The sequence below is a fragment of the Rhamphochromis longiceps genome, linkage group LG5 (assembly GCF_057381845.1).
Source record: "Rhamphochromis longiceps isolate RC_006_pf linkage group LG5, R_longiceps_female_GT1.1, whole genome shotgun sequence".
NCBI classification, from domain to species: Eukaryota; Metazoa; Chordata; class Actinopteri; order Cichliformes; family Cichlidae; genus Rhamphochromis; species Rhamphochromis longiceps.
Window position 1 is genome coordinate 16,958,986 of NC_140561.1, and position 19,959 is coordinate 16,978,944.

Consider the following 19,959-nt stretch of genomic DNA (forward strand, 5'->3'; position numbering starts at 1 on the left):
TGTATAAGGACGTGGTTAGTTCCGGTGAAAAGTGGTTTTCGCTGCTTTAAGGCAGTCGATTTTAGAGAAGGATAAATCATGTTATAACTAACTGCTGTATAAATTTTAAGATTAGATGAATTCATTTATTGATACCATGAGAACTTTTCCCCTCTGGGGGTTCTGCGCTGTAAGGCCTTCTCTCGCTGTCGGGCTCACCATTGACTGAAGACACAATGCAGGCCTAGCTAGCATTTAAGGTTAACTAGCGGAAGCTAATCGGATTGGCAGGAGACTGCAGTGGGATTTAAACCTCGGACGAAGCCTGTGTTTCCAAGCTGTCCTAACATCAAATCCGGTATGTTCCAAGTCACTCTACATTCACCATCTGTTCTGGGCACCTTGAGAATGATTTGACCCCGCTTGCTTGGATGAGATGTTTTTTAAGCACCATATTGTAAAAAAAGTGGCTGCGTTAGCATGTTAGCATTAGCGAGTTAAGTATCGTTGCCTTGTTGATTTGATCTTAAGTCTCTTACTTTAGCAGGAAAAACAACTACCAGAAATATGAAGGATTTTAGTTTTTTTAGTAGCGATATGGAGATGTGTCATCAGTGGCTTGAACACAGCAGTTGTCTATAAACTTCAGTCGTGAATGGTAAACTGTAGCTAAAGAATTTGGTTGAGCTGATCCGTCGAAGATCTCCACCCTCCACCCTTAGCAGGGCAGTTCGAGGGGTTTTTGTTGTAACAAAGGGTCGACTGAAAAACGAGTGAGGGGTCAGTCAGATTTTTTAGGAGGTAAATGCAGCATTGAAAACTAGCTTCAGAACACGGGGACGAGTCGTGCAGGTTATTAATCGAGATTGCAGTAGAAGTGGGTCTGTGTAAGAGCCTGACAATAGGTTTGTGTTAAATACGGGTTTTCGTTTGCAAGACCAGTAGCTTAATTTAACCGACAAACACTTCTGATATCAAAGAGCAGATCACTACTGCCGGGCGGTGTGTTTGTCATGTTCTCCGTGTTGTCTCTGCCTGTTAACGCCGTTATGAAACTTTTCCGTAAGCACGTCCGTCCTTTAATGTTGTCACTATGCTTGCTTGCTGTTTCGTTTCTTTTGTCGGTTTACCTAAACCAGCTTACTGACTTGCACAGAAACACACACACAGCTCGCAGTTATTTACAGTGAAATTCACTCTCAAGTTCCAGGTAGCGTTGCCTACAGTTAGATGAGCAACACGCATGACTATATAAACTTAAATTAACACAAGCGTGTTCACTTTTTCCCTCTCCACTAAGAAGTAGATCGTGGACATTGTTTAAAAGCAGATCTGAAGCTATTTTATCGGATAATTTAGGCTTAAATCTTTAAAATAATATTTATTTTATAGAAGAAACATTATTTTTTTATGGAAAGTTTTTAATTGAACAGAATAACTTAAATCAGAATACCTTATTAATCCCTGAGGAAATTATGTGGTTACCGTTGCTCCAAGAAAATAAGAACAGTAACAGACTGAAATAAATTATATAAGATACAACTTACAAATAAAAGATACAAGAAATTAAAAAGTAATTTATTTTATTATGTGGAATGGCTCTAATGTATACAAATAGGTCAGTTATAAAAATTGGGCTACTCAGAATATACATTTGGCCATTGCTACTGCTTTTACAGGTCCATTCATAAATTTAAAAAATGGAAATAACAGATTTTTTTTAAAAAAATCTTTGGCTTATTCCCTTAAAAGTAAATGAAAATCAGAATTTGCTAAATTTAACTAAAGGTTTCACCACTAGGGCGCAGTGTTTTACCAGAAAGTTTTAATGTACCGTAGTTGTCCCCATATTAATAACAGTATTTGCCATAAGTGGTGCAGTAGATTTGTTATAGGGCTTTTTCTCTCTCTCTCTCCTTTTTTAAAATCACTGGTTTGTTGTTGTTTTTTCACTTAAGATTTTTATTTTTATTTCTGGTGAGTAACAGCAGATCCCCCAATTTTAATTACTTTATCAGACAAGTTCCCACCCCCTGCTTCAACATGACTTTTACCAGGTGCATTTTACCACTCTGTTAGTGGGGTTTTTTGTGCATCATATTTTAGTTATTGGGAAGTCTTCCATCAGCTCATTGTGGTGACAGTTCTACTGGCAGAAGCGAGGCCTGTAATCTTGGAGGAGCTACTGAGGAAACAATGGGTGTTTCAGAGCGGTCGTTGTTCTAGCGATCGCTTGTCATAACTGATTAAGATAGTGATTGGAGCTTGATGTGCTTCGTGGAGCATTGCAGCAACGAAGTGACACACTCATACTTCCTGGACCACTGTCGGATGGTATCAGACTTCAGGATGTTTCGAGTCGATGGTGACATTAACCTGAGCTGCAGGAAGAAATATAGAGAGATGGAAAAGTTGTGTGATTACGGACCCTTTACTCCAGGATAGTATTTCTGTGGCCTGAATATTGAACTGGCAGCTGCAAAATCCATCTATATTACTTGCTGAAGGAATTCATCATTGCTGTTGCTGTCTGAATCCAGTTTCGGTCAACATACTTTCCGGATTCTTCAATCAGCTGGAACAGGTCACGTAAATGGCTGTGGTTATTGAATGGATCCTAACTACCCTCTTCACCTCTTACTGGACATGCAGCTGAGCACTTCTGGCTCCCTTCCCAGAATGACAGATACAAAAAAACCACCTCATACAGTAATAGCTGCTTTCATTTTAGTGTTTGTTTGTTTTTTTGTTTGTTAGCTTGCTTTGTTTTTGTTGTTTTCTTTGCAAAACATCAAATATAAGTTGTTTTTCATATGTTCTGGATGCTGTAACACAAATTTTCCCAACTGTTCAGAATTTTTTTTTACTTTTATATCCGATATAATTTTCTTTTTTAAACTTTATTTTATTATTTTTAAACTGTCACGTGATCATGCCAGTGACATAATTGAAGGACTGCTGTGTAGATATTCCAGTCACAAAAACATCAAAAGTTTAGTCTGACCACATTGAGAATAGTACAAAGTACAGCACATGTATATTTTATTTTAGTAACTTCTGTAAGTGTATTAGATATAATGCTAAATTTTATTGTGCATCTGTAAAATCTTTTGCATAGCGTTCTCAGGTTGTTTGCACGTGTATCCTCGGAGTCTTGTAGCTGGGGCCTTTGTCTGGCATTTGTTTTCCCACTGTTCAGTCATGTGGTTTTTTGGGCTACTGCCAACTGTATTTGCACAGAAGTAGCAAGAGCTGCTGCCTACACTTGCATGGGTATTTTCTTTATGCCACACATTTGGCATTATAGCAAATTAATAACAAACATTATTAAGATTGCATTACACTTAACATATCCATGAATCCACTAGCATTCCAGTAAATGTCATCATCAGGCAGGAAGCGTGAGGGTCTGCGCAGTTGTCGCAACCCTGTGTCCAAAGTATATGGTACAACCGGTCTGTAAGCTACTCTTATTTGTGCTGTCCGTCACCCAACCAAGAAGAAGAACAAAGTTGTGGCGTACAGAAGGTTAAAGTGGGAGAGTTAAAAACCAAAAGTTTTCATTGCTGCCACCACCTGTACCACTCAGATGTTTACTATTTTTGTTTTTTCTTTCTAAATTCCCTTTCTTTACAAGGGGAATGACTCTTTCTGGGTGCTTAAGGAACTGATTGCTGTATTGTTAGCTCCAATACGCATCCTTTCACATTTGCCTCTTGAGCTACATTTCCTCTTCTTTCCACACTGGGCTCTTGCAGTCTGGACTCCATATTGACTCACTACACCACCATGTGATTCAAACTGGCATTACAGAAGACTTATTGTTCAGTTCACTTGGAATCTCAAAAACCCATTAGACACCCCCCGCCCTTTGTTTTTGTTTGATGATTTACCACTTTCCAAAAGAATATGATTTTAATCATGGGTGCCCCTCATGCCTCAATAGGTATGCATGGATTTGGAAATGCAGCTACCCCTTGCGCAAGATCCTGCCTAGTTGTAAAGCTAAATAAGTGTTTCATGCAGTTTTCATTCATCAGGCATACTTCCTGAAATTGCTTAATATGCAGGCATATAGATATGGGTTGAATTTGATCAAACTGTGAGGTGTCGACTTATATTTAATATGCAGCCTGATGCACTGCACTATCTCACTGCACCTAATAAACTTGCAACAAAACAGAACTGTGCAAAATTCTTGAGGCATCTCTCATTTCTTTGTGGGTTTTGGTGTTTTGTTTTTCTTTGTTTGTTTTTTGTTAAGCAATAGTTCTACAGGCTTGCTGAATGTCTTTCAGAGTTCTCCCTTGAAAATTGGCTTTTTCCAGTCATAAAAGGATGATGGGACATTGTCATAATGCTGCTAGACAGCATAGACACAAGTTTGTGAATGTGATGACTCGAGAACATGGCGGTGTAGGATTTTAAATTAATGCCATAGGTGAGTTTACTGAAAATCTCAGACGAGTTTGAATCTTGGTGACATTGACTTCAAGGTTAAGGTCAGAGGTAAATCTTTTCCTGACTTGTGAATGTGGTAACTCAAGAAGTCGTATTGACGGACCAAAACAAAGGGTAGTGAACATCCAGAGAACAACTTTGAATGTCCTTCAAGATGCCTGGAGAACTATCCCTGAAGGCTACTTAAAATGGCAAGAAGCTTGGCTAAGAGTTCAGGCTGTGCTGAGGAATAAATGTGGTCCTTCCAAATACTGACTTCTTTTTGTTTTATATGCTTTATTTCTATTTATGTTTGTACATGCTTCATTAAATTACTGCATCTATTTCCATTTTGGTACCAAAATATAAAGAAATGAGGTTTGGCTGGAGAAATTTACACAGTACAATAATGTATCACAGTTATTCTAAGACACACAACTGTATTTGTTTGGGTTGTTTTGTTTTGTTTGGTAGGCCATGTGGCTAACACTCTTCAATTTCTTTACAGCTATGAGTTCCCAGCAGCTGCAGGTGTTCTCCCCTCCGTCAATCTCCTCCAGTGCCTTTTGCCGCGTCAAGAAGCTCAAGGTGGAAAGCAACGTTTGGGACGTGTCCACCACTGAGGCTTACGGATCCATAGCGGGCCAGTCCGCATACACATTCACCCCAGCCATGGCTGTGCCACCATTTGCGCCATCTCTGGTCTTCCCCCCTACAGCGCCCGGCTCCAGGGGTCAAGTGGTGGTGCGAGCAGCTGATAGCACCGGCAGTCTTCCTCGTGGATCCAGTCGACGCGTCACTGAGCAGGCTACATCCTCCTCTTATGCTCACGAGACGTCCTCTGAAACTAGGGGGCACAGGCATGGGCAGAAGAGAAAGATGGAGGCAGCCAGCGACTGTAGCGGAAGCGGATGTGGAAGCGTCCAGATATTAGAAGAGCTCTCAGCTCCTGCGGCAACTTACTCCACGCGTACAGGCGGCGGTGGAGGCGGGGGCACAGGCCAGTCCATACCTCACTCTGCTCCAACCACCAAGAGCAGCAGCTCCAATGGTGAAGGGGATTATCAGCTTGTGCAGCATGAGATCCTCTGCTCCGTGTCCAGCGGCTATGAAGTGCTGGAGTTCCTGGGGAGGGGCACATTTGGACAAGTGGCTAAGTGCTGGAAGAGGGGAACCAATGAGATTGTAGCAATCAAAATTCTGAAAAACCACCCTTCATATGCTCGGCAGGGCCAAATTGAGGTAAGTAAACAGGATTTTGTTCGATGTACCAGTTTCTTCTAAAAGTTTACGTTACATACACAAATTGCTGTTCACTACACTTGCATTCCCTTCATAGGGGTGTACTAGCGTTTGTCTTTCTCATCATATTTGGTTGTTTTTTTTTTTCCTTTCCTAATAGGTGGGCATTCTGAACCGGCTAAGTGCAGAGAACGCAGATGAGTACAACTTTGTGCGTTCGTACGAATGCTTCCAACACAAGGGTCACACCTGCTTGGTTTTTGAGATGCTTGAACAGAACTTGTACGACTTTCTCAAGCAGAGCAAGTTCAGCCCACTTCCCCTACGGCACATCCGCCCCATTTTGCAGCAGGTTGGCAAACTGTGAATGCAGAAAAAAAGTTGATTCCTCTTTTTTTTCCACCCAGACTAACTCTCATGTGTTCATGTCTTTAGGTGGCTACAGCACTAATGAAACTGAAGAGCCTGGGTTTAATTCATGCAGACTTGAAGCCTGAAAACATCATGTTGGTGGACCCCATTAGACAGCCCTACAGGGTGAAGGTCATCGACTTCGGCTCTGCAAGTCATGTATCCAAAGCAGTGTGCTCAACCTACTTACAGTCCCGTTACTACAGGCAAGTGGAGCGTTTAAGTGCCTTTTAGTTTGCAGTGTTATGCGTAAGAGTTGTGTTAATGTGATTCAGTTGTGTAGCCCAGTTCTGTCCCCACATTAATGTATAAATCTCATCTTTCTTGTTTAGAGCTCCAGAGATCATTTTGGGGCTGCCCTTCTGTGAGGCCATTGACATGTGGTCTCTAGGGTGTGTGATTGCGGAGCTGTTTCTGGGTTGGCCTTTGTACCCTGGAGCCTCTGAGTATGACCAGGTCAGTCATGTTCATGGTCCCAAGGACTTACAAGTTAGCAAAAACAGTGCTCAAAGAAAGACTAGGAAAGTCTTCCTTTCGAATAAAGGTCACATTTTTCTTCAAGTAAGCATGACTACATGAATGTGCCACCACCCTGCTTTGTAAGAGAATGGTATTTAGTTTTTCTCACATCAGATTGAGTGTTTTTGGCAAATTATAATTGACCTATTAACCAAGAGAGGGTTCTAAAATGCCATGCCGCTCTAAATCCAGGTATACGTATTTAATAAGTCAGTTATAGTACTCTTAACTACACACTACTTGAAACATCGCAGTTCTGCAGTGATTGCTTTATCTCTATATTTTCTTCTGTGTCCAGATCCGTTACATTTCCCAGACTCAAGGCCTACCTGCTGAGTATCTTCTGAGTGCCGGCACAAAGACTAGCCGCTTCTTCAATCGAGGCCCTGACTCTAGCTACCCGCTCTGGAGGCTTAAGGTTAATATTACGAGTATCTTCTTGAATAAGCTGTAAAGAGACTTGATGCTCGTTTTGATTTGGTTCCTTTATTTTGGTTGTCCCCATTCAACCGATTTAATGTTTGTAAATGGTAGTGTTATGAAACATAAATGGATATTGTGCTTCTTTTTTTAGACCCCGTCAGAACATGAAATGGAGATGGGCATCAAATCTAAGGAGGCTAGAAAGTACATCTTTAACTGTCTGGATGACATGATGCAGGTATATCCAAATAAGTGCATAACCCAGGAAATGGCTTTAAATATGGCATGTAGTGATTGCCTGACCAGGTTTTTCCTTTTTTGTCCTTCCCTTCTTGTCATTAACCTACCAGGTCAACCTTTCCTCTCACTTGGAGGGAACTGACATGTTGGCTGAGAAAGCTGACAGGAGAGAGTTTATAGACCTCCTGAAGCGAATGCTTCGTCTGGATGCTGACAAAAGGATCACACCTACAAAAACTCTGGGTCACCCCTTTGTCACGATGAGCCACCTCATGGACTATCCCCATAGCTCCCAGTAAGTGTGTGTAGCAGGATGAAGAGTTATTGGTCTATTTAAATGCATTTGCTGATGCAATGGTATTAATTCCTCTTCAGTGTGAAGTCGTGCTTCCAGAATATGGAGATCTGCAAGCGCCGGAGCTCCTATGAAAGCAGCAAATCCCTCTACTCGACCAATGCAGTCCCCAGTGCTGCAGCGGGCAACCTCACCGTGACCTTCAGTAGCCAACTAAACCAGCATAACCAGGTATGATGCTAAATTTTTACTCTTCTGTCAACCTGTAGTCTTTGCTGGTATTAATGGGCTTTGTTGTTTAACAGGTGCCTTCTGCAGCGGGTGCGGTGCCTTTGCTGAACTACCAGCCAGCTTTGTACCAGCAGGCGACCATCAACATTCCCGGGCTGACTCAGCAGAGTGTCCCGATCCCAACGCGTCCTGCTGGGCTGTGTAGCCAGACGGAACCCTTCCAGCAGACACTCATCGTCTGTCCACCCTCCACTATTCAAGGTAAGTCATAAAGTTGATTACAAACATTCACTTTGATTTCAGTATTAAAGGTATGAATCCTCTGTGCTGGTTTGTGTCAGGCTTTCTGTACCAACAAAGTCTTGTTTTTGGTTTTTTTACCATCTACTACAATATTTGTAGATGTTGTAGTAGATGGTAGATCCTTTTAATCCTTTAATAATTGAGATGTTTGTCATCGTTTGTTTTCTAGGGCTGCAGTCATCCAGTAAGAGTTCCAGTTTCCCGGTGAGGGTGGAGAACTCTGTACCGATAGTACCTCAGAACCAGTCTACTCAGTCCTTGCAGATACAGCCAAGTATGCTGACACAGGTAAGAGTTTGGAAGGTCCAGCGTTTGAAGGAATTCTTGAGTTTTGTGTTGTTGTTTTTTTTAATTTATGAATTTTCTATCAAGAGACACAGCATCTTGTTTTTGTTTTTTTTAACCTTTTCTGTTCCCTAGTTATTTTTGGGTGAGTTTGATTGTGGATTTACAGTGGGTGATGTTATGACTGTTTAAAAAAAAAAAAAAAAAAAAAGCGTTGTGTGTGACTGTTTGCAACCTTTACCTGAGAACTTTTCCGCTTTTAGACGTGCCACACACTTGGCAAGAGAGTGGGAGTGCACACACGGGCAGGCAGAAAGAAGTGCCGCGGCTTTGACTGATTTGCTCACTTTTCACCGTTTTATTTGTAATTCTATGCTTCTGTGCCGTGAATGGATTCAGTCTTTATTGTGACCATTCGAGTGACAGCTGTGCATTCTGAATGGGTCCAACACTGAACATAGATGGAGGTTATATTCACATTTCCTGGAAGAAGAGATGAGGTTAAGTTGTAACTGGGGTCTGGTGTATTTGGGTTTTCTTTATTATCTGATGTAACTTAAACGTACATAAATACACCTTTTTTCTTTCTTTTTTTCTGAATAATCTGTCATTCAATAATTTCAGCTCAGGGGTTACTGTAAAAAATCTGGAAACATCCCGCTGTTACTTGCACCAGTTTGTGGAGCACTGATGCCTTGTTTTGCTCCTTTGTGGATATACTGAGTGCATCTAAAAATTCTCCCTGCTTTTGTTGGTCTTACTGCCAGGAGGAAGGCAGATCGGGTTCTTCTAAGGAATTTAGGGCATAAGATGTTAGCTACTTAAATGCAATTGTTGAAATAAGTCGAGGGCCTGGGCTTTACTGTATTCTGTTTGTTTTTCTTTTTCTGTTGACTGTGTGTCTCCACTTGAATTCGCTTTAAGAGCTGACTGGATCACCACTTTTGGCCAGGCCTCTTATTCCCAGTCTTTTTATGTGGGAGAAAGGCCACATGTGTAGTGAGACTCATCTGGCTCCAAAAGCTGGTTAATTGCTGTTTGCTAAATTGAGGAATAATTGCTGCACTCTGCAGAGACCAGGTCTCCAGATGGCCAGCGGTGCCAGTGTGCATCTCTTGTGCAGCTGGGTGTATCTGCTCTGCCTGTTTTTATTTTAAAAAAGAGAAAAATCTGTATCAGTCTTGAAGGGCGCTACTTTTCGTCATGACTTAACACTGCCCCTCCCTCCTCCAGGGTTCCTGCACACCCCTGATGGTGGCCACCCTGCACCCACCCCCAGCAGGCCTAGCCCCGCAGTATTCTCTGCCCCTTGGGCTGGGCACTGGGGTGGGTCGGCCTACCCTCCTGGAACACACAGCCACAGTGCTGGTAAAGCAACGATGACATACCCGAAGAAAGACATGCACACTCCCTCTACCACTAACAATGCCATCTCTCTCCTGCCCTGCTCTCCTTTTTTTTTCTTTTCTTTTTTTTGTTTTCTTTGCAAGTGTTCCGCTCCCTCTCTGCCACGCGTTGTAAGGGGCCCATCTTTGTTTTACACATCGTATTTCAGCATCGTTCCTCTTCACATGTGGATTTGTCACCTTTCATAATTATGGTCGTTTGATGCAAATTTTTATAGGAAAATCAAACGTTTTTGTGTGTGTTCTGGCATCACATTTTATATTACTACTTTATTTTATAAACCCCCTCCACAGTGCAAAATTGACCAAATTTACACTGCGTTTTTACTCATGCTCGCCCCACACCATTCACAGTTTCATTCCCCAGTCTTTCCCCATAGGTCTGCTGAGGGCATGGAGCGCATGTGTTGCTGAGTTGGTCTGCGCTTTGCTTGCAGCTTCTCTTGTCATGTCCTTCCTTGGTTTCAGCAGAGGGGGCTGCAGCAACAAAGTCTTCTAAACTGTCCTGACAGCCTGTCTGACTCTGACACATACTTTTTTCTTTTTTGTGTTTGTTTGGTTTTTGTTTCAGCCCCAGAACATGTGGCATGCCTTTTCCCAAGACATATCATCAGCAGACTGTTTAGCAGCAGGGAACTCAACTAATCTCTTAGTGTTTCTTCTTTAACAGGCACCATGGTTCTGCCTACTTGTCTTTATACCTGATCTGACATTTTACAGTGCTTCATTGTTTGTGCTTTGCATGATTATCATCTTGTGGATTTGTTGCAGGGCAATGTTATAATTAAGGAATGGCTTGGGAAAGGTTGCTCGCTTATCTAGCTTTGCGCTCTTGCCTGTAGAAGAGATTGGCCATTGGCTTGCCTCTTTGTATTCAGTCTTTGGAATTTATATGTCCGCATGGCTCAGTTTGTCTGGCCCATTCCAACAATCAGATAATTTGTTTTCATCCATACACAATTTGTCTTCCATATTACATGTACTCAAGTGTTGGTTGTTGTGTTTTTTTTTTTCTTTTCTGTTTGTTTTTTCTCAGCAGGCCTGGCCCACTGGTACCCAACAGATCCTCATACCATCATCATGGCAGCAGGTCCCAGGCGTAGCCATCCACGGCTCTGCCCATCAGTCAAATGTCACCGAATCACCTGTGGAAACGATTCACTCAGATGCTGCCACGCAGCAGGGACACAGCTGGCGGTGGGTCAACCAACAACTGTTAAAGATGCATGTAGACTGATGGGCTTCTCAAATTTAAAGCTGAATCATTTTCAATGTTATTTCTTTCAGGTTAAATTAGAATAAAAATAATGAAATCGATTAAATATTAAATAACTTTCTATCGCTTTTCATAACTAGTATCTGAAATGCTATGTTATTGTTATTTCATACGCAAACACTTTGGCCTCCAATTAACTCATTTCAGATAAGTTAATAAGATGCTACAAATCTTTTGGGGGTTTTGTTTAGTTGAGTAGCAACACTAGAACTGGTTAATTTCATACTACATGAGAAATACTGCATTGAAAGGTGAAGTAAAATGGCAAATATGAAGGCTAAACTAGTCTGACCTTTGACCTTATAGGAGCATTACCAAGACTCAGCAGGAGAGGAAGAAGGTGAAAGCCAGACGTGGAGAGAACAGAAACAGGTTGGTACAGCTCTGCTCTTCTTCCAGTTTAATTTTAAGAGTCCTCATTGGGGTTTAAGCTACCATACCGAGGGAGAGATGGCTAAAGGGCCTGTGACGGTTGCCACACTGGTTCTTTCGCTTGCCAACAGTGACAGGACACTTTTTATACCTGCACTGAGGGCACAGCATCCACTGCTGTATTCTGCTAAACAATACGTGTTGCCACTCAGACAAAAAGCCTTCTTATGGGAGTAAAAACTAGTTGAAACTAGAAGCAAAGAAAATGGTGTTATTTTTAAATTTTTATTTAAAGTCTTCTTCGTGGTACCGCAGCTGATGGGTTGAACACACAGTCAATGGTTGGTGATGGTGGTGTTTTTCTTTCCTGTAGGGGTGTATCTACTGCATCAGTGGTCAGTAGTGGCGTGACTCCACCCAGCTCCAGCGCAGCCTTGTCACAGCCGATCGTGATCTCGGACACGCCGAGCCCAGCGGTCAGCATCATTACGATTCACAGTGACACAGACACGGAGGATGAGCATAAGTTCCACCCTGCTAGGTGAGAACAGGATGCTCTTCTGCACTGAACAGTGGTGTGGTGTTTCTTTCTCAGATCACTTTCATTCCTAAGTTGAAATGTCAGAATGTCAAGGTAAATGAGAGAAATGCAAAGCAAGGCTTCTTTGAGCTCATAGACAGCACTGGGACCCAATTCATGTAGAATGAAAGCTGTTGACGTACTCGTTTGCCTGATATGACCCGGGAAATTACTTACTTCCTCCACAGTCTTGAACTGAGCCAGCGCACCAACGTTATCAGCTGTGTGACCGTACACGACTCGGACTCCTCTACCGCCAGCCCCCTGACTCCCCTTCCACGCACTCTTAACCCAGCAAGCACTATGTCATCTCGCCAGGCCAAGTCTCTGGCAGTAGTGGCACCTTCAGTCAAAACACAGGCATCTGAGAGAGGAGCAGAGTCCCGAGGACGCTTGGAGACTGGTGAGTCACCCGTGTGCTGCTGTAGTTTTAGCAGTGTATTTAACTGAAGTGTGAAAGCATAATTAAGTATGTCTTACTGCTTTGAATTCTCAGTGAATTACATCAAGCCCAAGAGATCCTCTAACAGACAGCCGTGCAGTTCAGGGGAAAGTGTGGAGCGCCATGGACTGGTGCCAAGCCAGTCGCACCCTTTAAACCTCAGCCAGGTGAGGCTTGTTTTATCTTGTTGGTTTTACATTAAGTAATTAATGTGTGTTAATGGGACATTGTTTTGTGAGAATCCTTGTCCATAACCACGCAACTAATCAACTACAGGAGGCTGGGCCCTTATTTTGATTGTAGCAATATGAGGAGAGTAAAGGTTATAGGTAAGCTACATCAGAGAGCACCATGTCATCATGTGATTGAGTGAAAAGGTCAGGATCTGTCATAAGTTATGACATTAGCACCTTTTACCAGCAAAGGTATAAAACATTTTTTCCCAAGGATTCTTAATATCCTGTTATTAAAGGCCTACGTGTATTTACTGCCCTCTGCTGGGGGAAACGTGTATTGAAACTTTTTCGGTGAGGTTTGCATTTGTACCATATGCAGCGATTGGACAGCTGAACATCTAAAAGTATCTAATTTTAGCATTAGTTTTGCTTTATATGCACATTATGTCAAGCACCAGGAGTTTCCCCTCGTTTTTTTCCTCTTAAGGCTCCGGCTGTTATTTTTACAACACAATTAGTGCTGCAGCTGGTTTTTTTTGTTTGTTTGTTTTTTTAGTAATTGAATTATTCCATCAATTGAGTAATCAGAATTACTTTTGTAAATAAAAATATTAAATTAATAATAAATTTTAGAAATTGTAACAATTTAAAAATAAAAATAATACAGTGTATAGATAGATTATATATATATTTTTTGTTTTGTTCATTGTATTTACATGCCAAGTTAATCTTGTTTTCAGGCTTCTTGGAAGGCTTTCTTACATTAGAAGAGAGCAAAAGGGTTGTGACAGTATTCTATCTCCTGAGGTAGATTTAATGTGTTTTTATGTGTGTTTTGTGCATGCATTAGATTTTATATTAACGTAAATCTTAAAAATAATATTAGTAAAGTCAAATGTGCACTAGGGCACCCTATGCCCCCCTTTAGACCCACCCACTCAGACTATGTTAACAGGTCATCTGCACACACATGCGTTTATTTTAACTTCTGTAGCTGTTAAGATTTTTCACTGTGCAAAACAAAGTGCGGTAGATGGGAGCAAATCCAGAGTTTGCTTTTCTTCATGTTGGAGCAAGTTCAGTAGGTGGTTTGACAGTTGTGGCAGTTACGGTAACGCTTTTTTTATAATTGAGTTACTCGATGAATAATTGCAGCCCTTTTAATAAGCCCAAAGCTGTCTGCGGTGTAGGTAACATTCAAGCGCGCACCTTCATCTGTTATCTGGCAGTTATATAACACAAAAAAAGGGAGGGGAAAAACAAGTGGGGATTTGTTTGTTTGTTCCTCCCCATTTGGCACAAAAAACTGACGATACCAAAGATGTAGATGCAGACTATAATCTTCTTGCATGTTGTACCCAGCGTCTGATTGAGTGTATGTATTTATTTTCAAAGGTTCACACAGTAGTTTCTTCATCTCAGGAGCGTTCGGGGCTCTCCCACAGCGACTCATCGTTACGTCGCCAGCAGACGTTCCACCAGGCCGTCTCAGCCTCTCACTACAGCTTCCCCGAGGTGGCAGCCCTGGCGTCCGGCTCGGCCGCTGCTGCCGCCCCCCCCAGCCTATATACCTACCCGGCCTCTACTGCCCTCTCCTCAGCCTCTCAGGCCACGGAGCAGCTGCTGGGCCGTGGTCACAGCACCCACGGACACTCCCCCTCCGCTTATGCAGCAACGTACACCTCATCCTCCTCCAGGAGAGACTCGGCCAGTCGCAAGGACTCGGTGAGCAGCCTGCTGCACGGCCTCCCTGCAGCCTACCAGCATCAGTTCGCCACTGGTTCTCCTTATGTTAGTGTGACGCCCCGAACCGAGGTTTACAGTGCCTACCAGCTAAGCCCTAGGCGCCTCGCGCAGTATCCATATTTGTAGGAAATCTCGCACAAAGAATTGGGGGGGGGGGGTCACTTCCCCATATGATATCACAAAGGGACATTTTAAACTGTAGAGTAACTGTTGGTCACTTATTGTTTGCTGCTTTGAACTACAAGACAGCGTTTCACCTCTAGCACATTTATATGCTCTTACGGACTCTTAGTGTTATTGAAATGATCTTCTGTATTATTTATCTTTTTTTCCCTTTTTAAATTGTTTATGGTCCACATTTTATCCCCATTGCATCCTGATGTATTAATATGGTGTTGTTGAAACATATTTTACAGCTGTTTTATCTCGAGGTTATCTGTGAAGAGAGATTTTCCTCCTATCACAAGCTGCAACGAAACTTGAGGAGCTTCAAGACGCTGACTTGCCAGACTGATGAAGCTGACAGTTTTTAGTTTTATTTTAGTTTTTTTTTTCTCTTGTTCCTTCCTGTGAACCTTATTATAAAGTTTTCACACTAATCCACTGAGGCCCTGTGTTTTTAGTGATATAATAATGACTGTACCTTATGTTTGTTTACTCATATATGTCTTCTGTTTATTAAATTAAGTTTTAATGTCTGTGCGAGGTAGGAAGAGCGAGGTCCACGAAGATGTGGATTAAAAGAAGAGATACAGTGAAAACTGATGGATATGTGTTAATTTAAGTGCACATGTGATAGTCTGTTAATGTAGGGACAGTGTTTTTTAGCCAGGATTGATTGTCCTTATGCAATAGAATCTCTTTAAAAACAACAACAAAAAAAACCCTACAATAACTGAGTGCTGAATGTATTTATGAAATTCAGAGTGGATGCCCAGTCTGAGAAATGATGTGAAAAACTGTTTTTAAATTGTAAGAGCGGGGAAATCAAATGTCCTTGAAATAAATATTTTTTTAAAAAAAACCTCACATGGGCTGGGGAGAGGGGGGAAGATGAAACACACAAATTTCACCCCAAATTCCCACGCCTCTCCATAACAAAGGAGATTTTCCTTTTTTTCTCCCTGTGATGCTCTGAAAATGCTTGCTAGGAAGTTGTAACAAACTTGCACACTGTGCTACACAAGGACTGATTAAATGTATGCAAACTGTCTCAGTTTAGCGTTCTCATGAATTATCCCGTGTCTCAAAGAGAGATCTTTATACTGCTATGTCTCGCCCAGAGGTGCAGCTGTCCTTTACATGTACAGCTTACTTCGTCTCAGAAAGGTTTTCTATACTAAAGTTTGGAGAACAGCAGTCACTGTGTTTTTGAATTTTTAAAGGAGGTGAATCTTTGGTTTCTTTGGATTATCAGCTTTTTCTTTTTTTTTCCCCCAAAGTAATTCCTTTCCCCTTGTTTGCATCAGTTTTGTGTTGTAACGTCTGTGTTTAATCCTAACATAGTATAGTAAAGAGGCTGTTAGATCTAATTCAGGGACAAAGGTTTCAGCTAAGTAATCCAATTTCATTGTTTTCCAATAAAATAACCTCAAATTCACAGCGACTCGTTTCCTCATTCATTCCTTTTTTTTTTTTTTTTTTTCTCTCTAAGATAACTCTTTATTGTCATTGCGCAGTCATACATAGTACAATGAAATTGGAAAACTGTCCTACGTCAGCACTACATATAATATGACACACACTATATTAACTTAGTAATAAAAAAAGAATAAGTATATTTGTATTGCACATTAGTCATTATTGCACCTTGTTATAAATATAAATATTATTATTGTTAATGTTTTTACTGTTGTTACCTCCCCCCCAAAAAAAAGTCCAAGGAGGTATCCAGTCAGGTCAGCTATTTACATTGATCAGGGCTATTGCTCTGTTGTAAAAGCTGTCCTTGAGTCTATTTGTTCGGGACCTCAGCAGCCTGAACCTCCTGCCAGACGGCAGCAGCTTAAACACCCGGTGTCCTGGGTGTGTACCGTCCCGTAGGATGCTGCGTGCCCTCTTGAGACAGCGAGTGCTGTACAGGTCCTTCAAGGAGGGAAGTCGATGTCCAATGATTTTTTTGGGCCATATTGATGACCCTCTGGAGTGCCTTTCTGTGTGCTGTGGTGCAGCTGGAGAACCACACACCGATGCAATATGTCAGCACACTTTCAATGGAGCAGCGGTAGAAGACGGTCAGCAGCTCCTTCTTCAGGTCCATTCTTCTGAGGATTCTTAGAAAGTGGAGATGCTGCTGGGCCTTCATTAAAACCGCAGAGGTGTTAGAGCGCCATTGGAGGTCTGTGTCTATGTGCACACCCAGGAACTTGAAACTGGAGACCCTTTTAAAGCACTCCCCGTTTATGCTGACAGGCTGCAGCTCAGACTTCCTCCTTCTGAAGTCAACTACCAGTTCTTTTGTCTTGGTGGTATTGAGGTCCAGGTTGTTATCTACACACTAATCTGTCAGCCTCTGAACTTCAGCTCTGTACGCCGTCTCATCTCCCCCAGAGATGAGCCCCACCACGGTGGTATCATCTGCAAACTTGATGACTGCGTTGTCTGGGTGGGTACTAACACAGTCATGTGTGTACAGTAGGGGACTCAGTACACAGCCTTGTGGAGAGCCAGTGTTGAGGCTGAGGGGTGAGGAAAGATGAGGCCCACTCTAACTCTCTGTGCACGGTTTGAGAGGAAGTCTCTGATCCAGCGGCAGGTGGTAGAAGGAAGTCCGATTTCCAGCAGTTTAACTATTAGTCTGTCCGGGAGTATCGTATTGAAAGCAGAGCTAAAGTCAACAAAGAGCAGCCTGGCGTAACGGCCATATTCATGAATTTAACTACCTACATGTATCTAAATTCCTCCTAAACTGAAACTACCGAGGAGAAATTCATAGTAACTTGAAAAAATGGTAAAATGATCAGTAAATTCTTTCCCCATGTGTAAGTCTTATCAGGTCTGGATTGTTATTAGCAGTGTTGGTCAAGTTACTTGAAAAAGTAATCAGTAACTAATTACTTCCCCAAAGGGTAATCCCATTACTTTACAGATTACTTAATTTCAAAAGTAATTAATTACTTAGTTACTTTTTAAAAACACGATTTACAACCTGAATAGGTGATAAAGCGATAGATCTTTCAGCCCAATTCTACTTTTTCTGAATAATCCATCATACAAAATGTAATCAAATGGAAGTCTCTTTTTAAAACTTGTTTTATCAGTTTTAATCTTTTAACTTTATGCATCAAGCAAAAATTTAATTATATGCTCTATTTTTACCTGTAAAGCAGGAGAGGGGTAGGCGGAGGTTTGCTACGTTTGTTACAAGTAACGCATTACTGCCCATCTCTGGTTATTAGTAAGGAACTGACATGAGCGGAGACAATAGGGGAGATGAGAGCTTTAATTTTAACAGGAAGCTCACAAGCACTGTGACCTGTACATGTGTGAAAGAATACAGCATAGAAGGGTGATACATTTTTACGATGGTTAATGATTTAAGGTTTTTATACGATTGTGAAACATAGTAACATATGTGCAGAGATAGCTGGCTCTTGGTGTCAATAAACACAGCAGAGTACAGTAGAGTCTCAAAGAAAACAATGAGTGCTGGATACTTTTGAACATTTATTAAACGGTTCCCATATTTGAAAACTGAACATGTGCTCCTTCAGTTCCAAACACTTTATTCACAGATGATGTTCATTAACATGTTTGTATCACAGACGGCTATTTACATACATAGTAGACAGTTTGCATTTCACTGTATTTAGTTAAAACCCTTCATTTTTGTGATTCTTATAATAGAAAAAAATTAACAAAAATGACACTGTTTTCTTAAAAATGTATAAAACAGGTAAAGTGACAAAAAAGTTTCATTATAAAATAAATCATATTATAAAAATCATGCTTTAAATCATCTTCGTTGTTCAGATAAACAGTGCTGATCTGATTTATTTTTTCATTAGTACATTTGCTGTTGCTGATATAAAACAACAAAAAGGTTCACAGTCACAACTTTAAATGGAGGCAGATTCAGTGCCTTCCAAATCACAGTCAAGTTCACACAAAGTCAAGCCGCACGGAAGACTTTCAGGCCTTCACTCTTCACAAGACGCAAACTCTCACTGAAGCCCTGTGTGCAGGTCCATTACGTGGAGCTCAGATCATGCAAACTTTACGGTCTTGCACACTTCAGTCTACGATTAAACAACATGTAAGAGGTACAAATCCTGCTGTTAATCACTTAGTGTCTGCTCTGCAGAGGCATGCAGCTGAAAACCCTCAAGAGTGTGGACTTCAAACGTGAATGCTGTGAAACGGGTCTAAAAGGAAAGAGGAGAAATTTTATTTATTGAGATCTCTAGGTAAGATACAGACTACAACTTCTCTCAAAAAAAAAAAAAAAAAAAAAACCCCAGAGGAACTGGACCGCAGTTCTGAAGCTTATACTTACAGTGAGTGCTCGATGAGTAGCGACTTTGGGTCTTTTAAATCCTCCATTGAATGGTTCTCATTCTGATTTTGCTCCGTGGAAATCTGGTCCCAGATTTCTGTGTTGACCCACAGAGCCCCTGGCAAAGTCAAGCTGGCTCTGGTGCAGGTAATCCAACGACAGAGAGGGCAGGAGACGGTGTAGATGGCACCCTCCAGCTTGGACATTCTCTCCAGACAAGGGGCGCAGAAGGTGTGGTTGCAGTGGAGGACCCGCGGTATCCTGTTGCTGCGTGAATACTCGTAGCAGCACACGCAGCACTCGAGCTCCTCGGCGGTGACCATGCTCGTATCAGATATGCAGAATAAGCAATGCGTGGAAGGCTGCTTTTTCTGCGATACAGAAAAAACACAAAATAGGTGAGTGGAGGGGAAAAATAGACACAATATAAAATATTCACAAATGTAAAACTGAAACGTGAAGAAATTCAGCTTTTCTTTAACAGGTGCTCAGTAACAAAATCATCTAAGAATCATTTGAAATACTTACTTGCTTGTTTGCTGCTGAGCGTTGCGTCTCTGAGTGTAGAAGAGGTGTATTGTGCCAGTTTGACTGGTTGAACGCTTTTTAAAGCCCTCCCTGATCACGAGGCCGTGTCATTTCCAAGGAAGTCTTGCCCTCAGGTAAATAATATTCTGTGGAACTTCACTCTATAGAAAGGGTGTGCGGGCATGCAAGTCCACGTATCTTTCATAGTTGTTTTATTAACCATTTGTTGACTATTAAAACTTTACGAGGACCTAAATTTGACTTCTTTTTTTAAAGAGAAAATAAACTTGAGTTTTGTTGAACTGTTAAGCTGATTTTATCTGTGCAGCAGATAAAAACAGCATGTGATGTTGTCAGAGAATGGACTTCCACCTATGTATTATTTTTAGTCTAAACCCTCAAAAAACTTTACATGGAAGTCACATTTTTCACTCTACAAACTTTGAGGTCTTCATAAGCATTTACTTCCAATTTAAAAAAAAGAAAAGAAAACCTGACATGCATGTGTTTGTTTATGCTGGCAGAAAAACCGAACCACTCAGGGGAAAACACAACAGGCACGTCCCACAG

General features: G+C 41.5%; 2 protein-coding genes across 6 annotated transcripts; one reads left to right on the plus strand and one right to left on the minus strand.

Annotated features, from left to right (window-relative positions):
- On the plus strand, positions 1 to 15,787 carry hipk1b (homeodomain interacting protein kinase 1b). Of its 4 annotated transcripts, none has more exons than XM_085406171.1 (18): positions 1 to 337; positions 4,928 to 5,661; positions 5,822 to 6,013; positions 6,097 to 6,278; positions 6,405 to 6,528; positions 6,890 to 7,009; positions 7,166 to 7,252; positions 7,365 to 7,549; positions 7,630 to 7,780; positions 7,855 to 8,041; positions 8,253 to 8,371; positions 9,602 to 9,736; positions 10,811 to 10,971; positions 11,357 to 11,422; positions 11,796 to 11,963; positions 12,191 to 12,405; positions 12,499 to 12,611; positions 14,016 to 15,787. In XM_085406171.1, exons 2-18 carry the CDS (start codon positions 4,930 to 4,932, stop codon positions 14,490 to 14,492), a joined length of 3,414 nt encoding a protein of 1,137 aa, XP_085262297.1. In that variant the 5' UTR covers positions 1 to 337; positions 4,928 to 4,929; the 3' UTR covers positions 14,493 to 15,787. The 4 variants fall into 4 exon arrangements, with proteins under 4 accessions (XP_085262297.1, XP_085262298.1, XP_085262299.1 ...); XM_085406172.1 differs by having other exon boundaries at positions 10,814 to 10,971; XM_085406173.1 differs by lacking the exon at positions 9,602 to 9,736.
- Positions 15,788 to 17,814: 2,027 nt separating this feature from the next.
- On the minus strand, positions 17,815 to 19,845 carry LOC146669529 (uncharacterized). 2 transcript variants are annotated; one of them, XM_085406176.1, is made up of 3 exons: positions 19,390 to 19,845; positions 18,862 to 19,232; positions 17,815 to 18,730 (listed from the first exon to the last, which is right to left on the minus strand). In XM_085406176.1, exons 2-3 carry the CDS (start codon positions 19,182 to 19,184, stop codon positions 18,652 to 18,654), a joined length of 402 nt encoding a protein of 133 aa, XP_085262302.1. In that variant the 5' UTR covers positions 19,185 to 19,232; positions 19,390 to 19,845; the 3' UTR covers positions 17,815 to 18,651. The 2 variants fall into 2 exon arrangements, with proteins under 2 accessions (XP_085262302.1, XP_085262301.1); XM_085406175.1 differs by having other exon boundaries at positions 18,862 to 19,845.
- Positions 19,846 to 19,959: the final 114 nt, after the last annotated feature.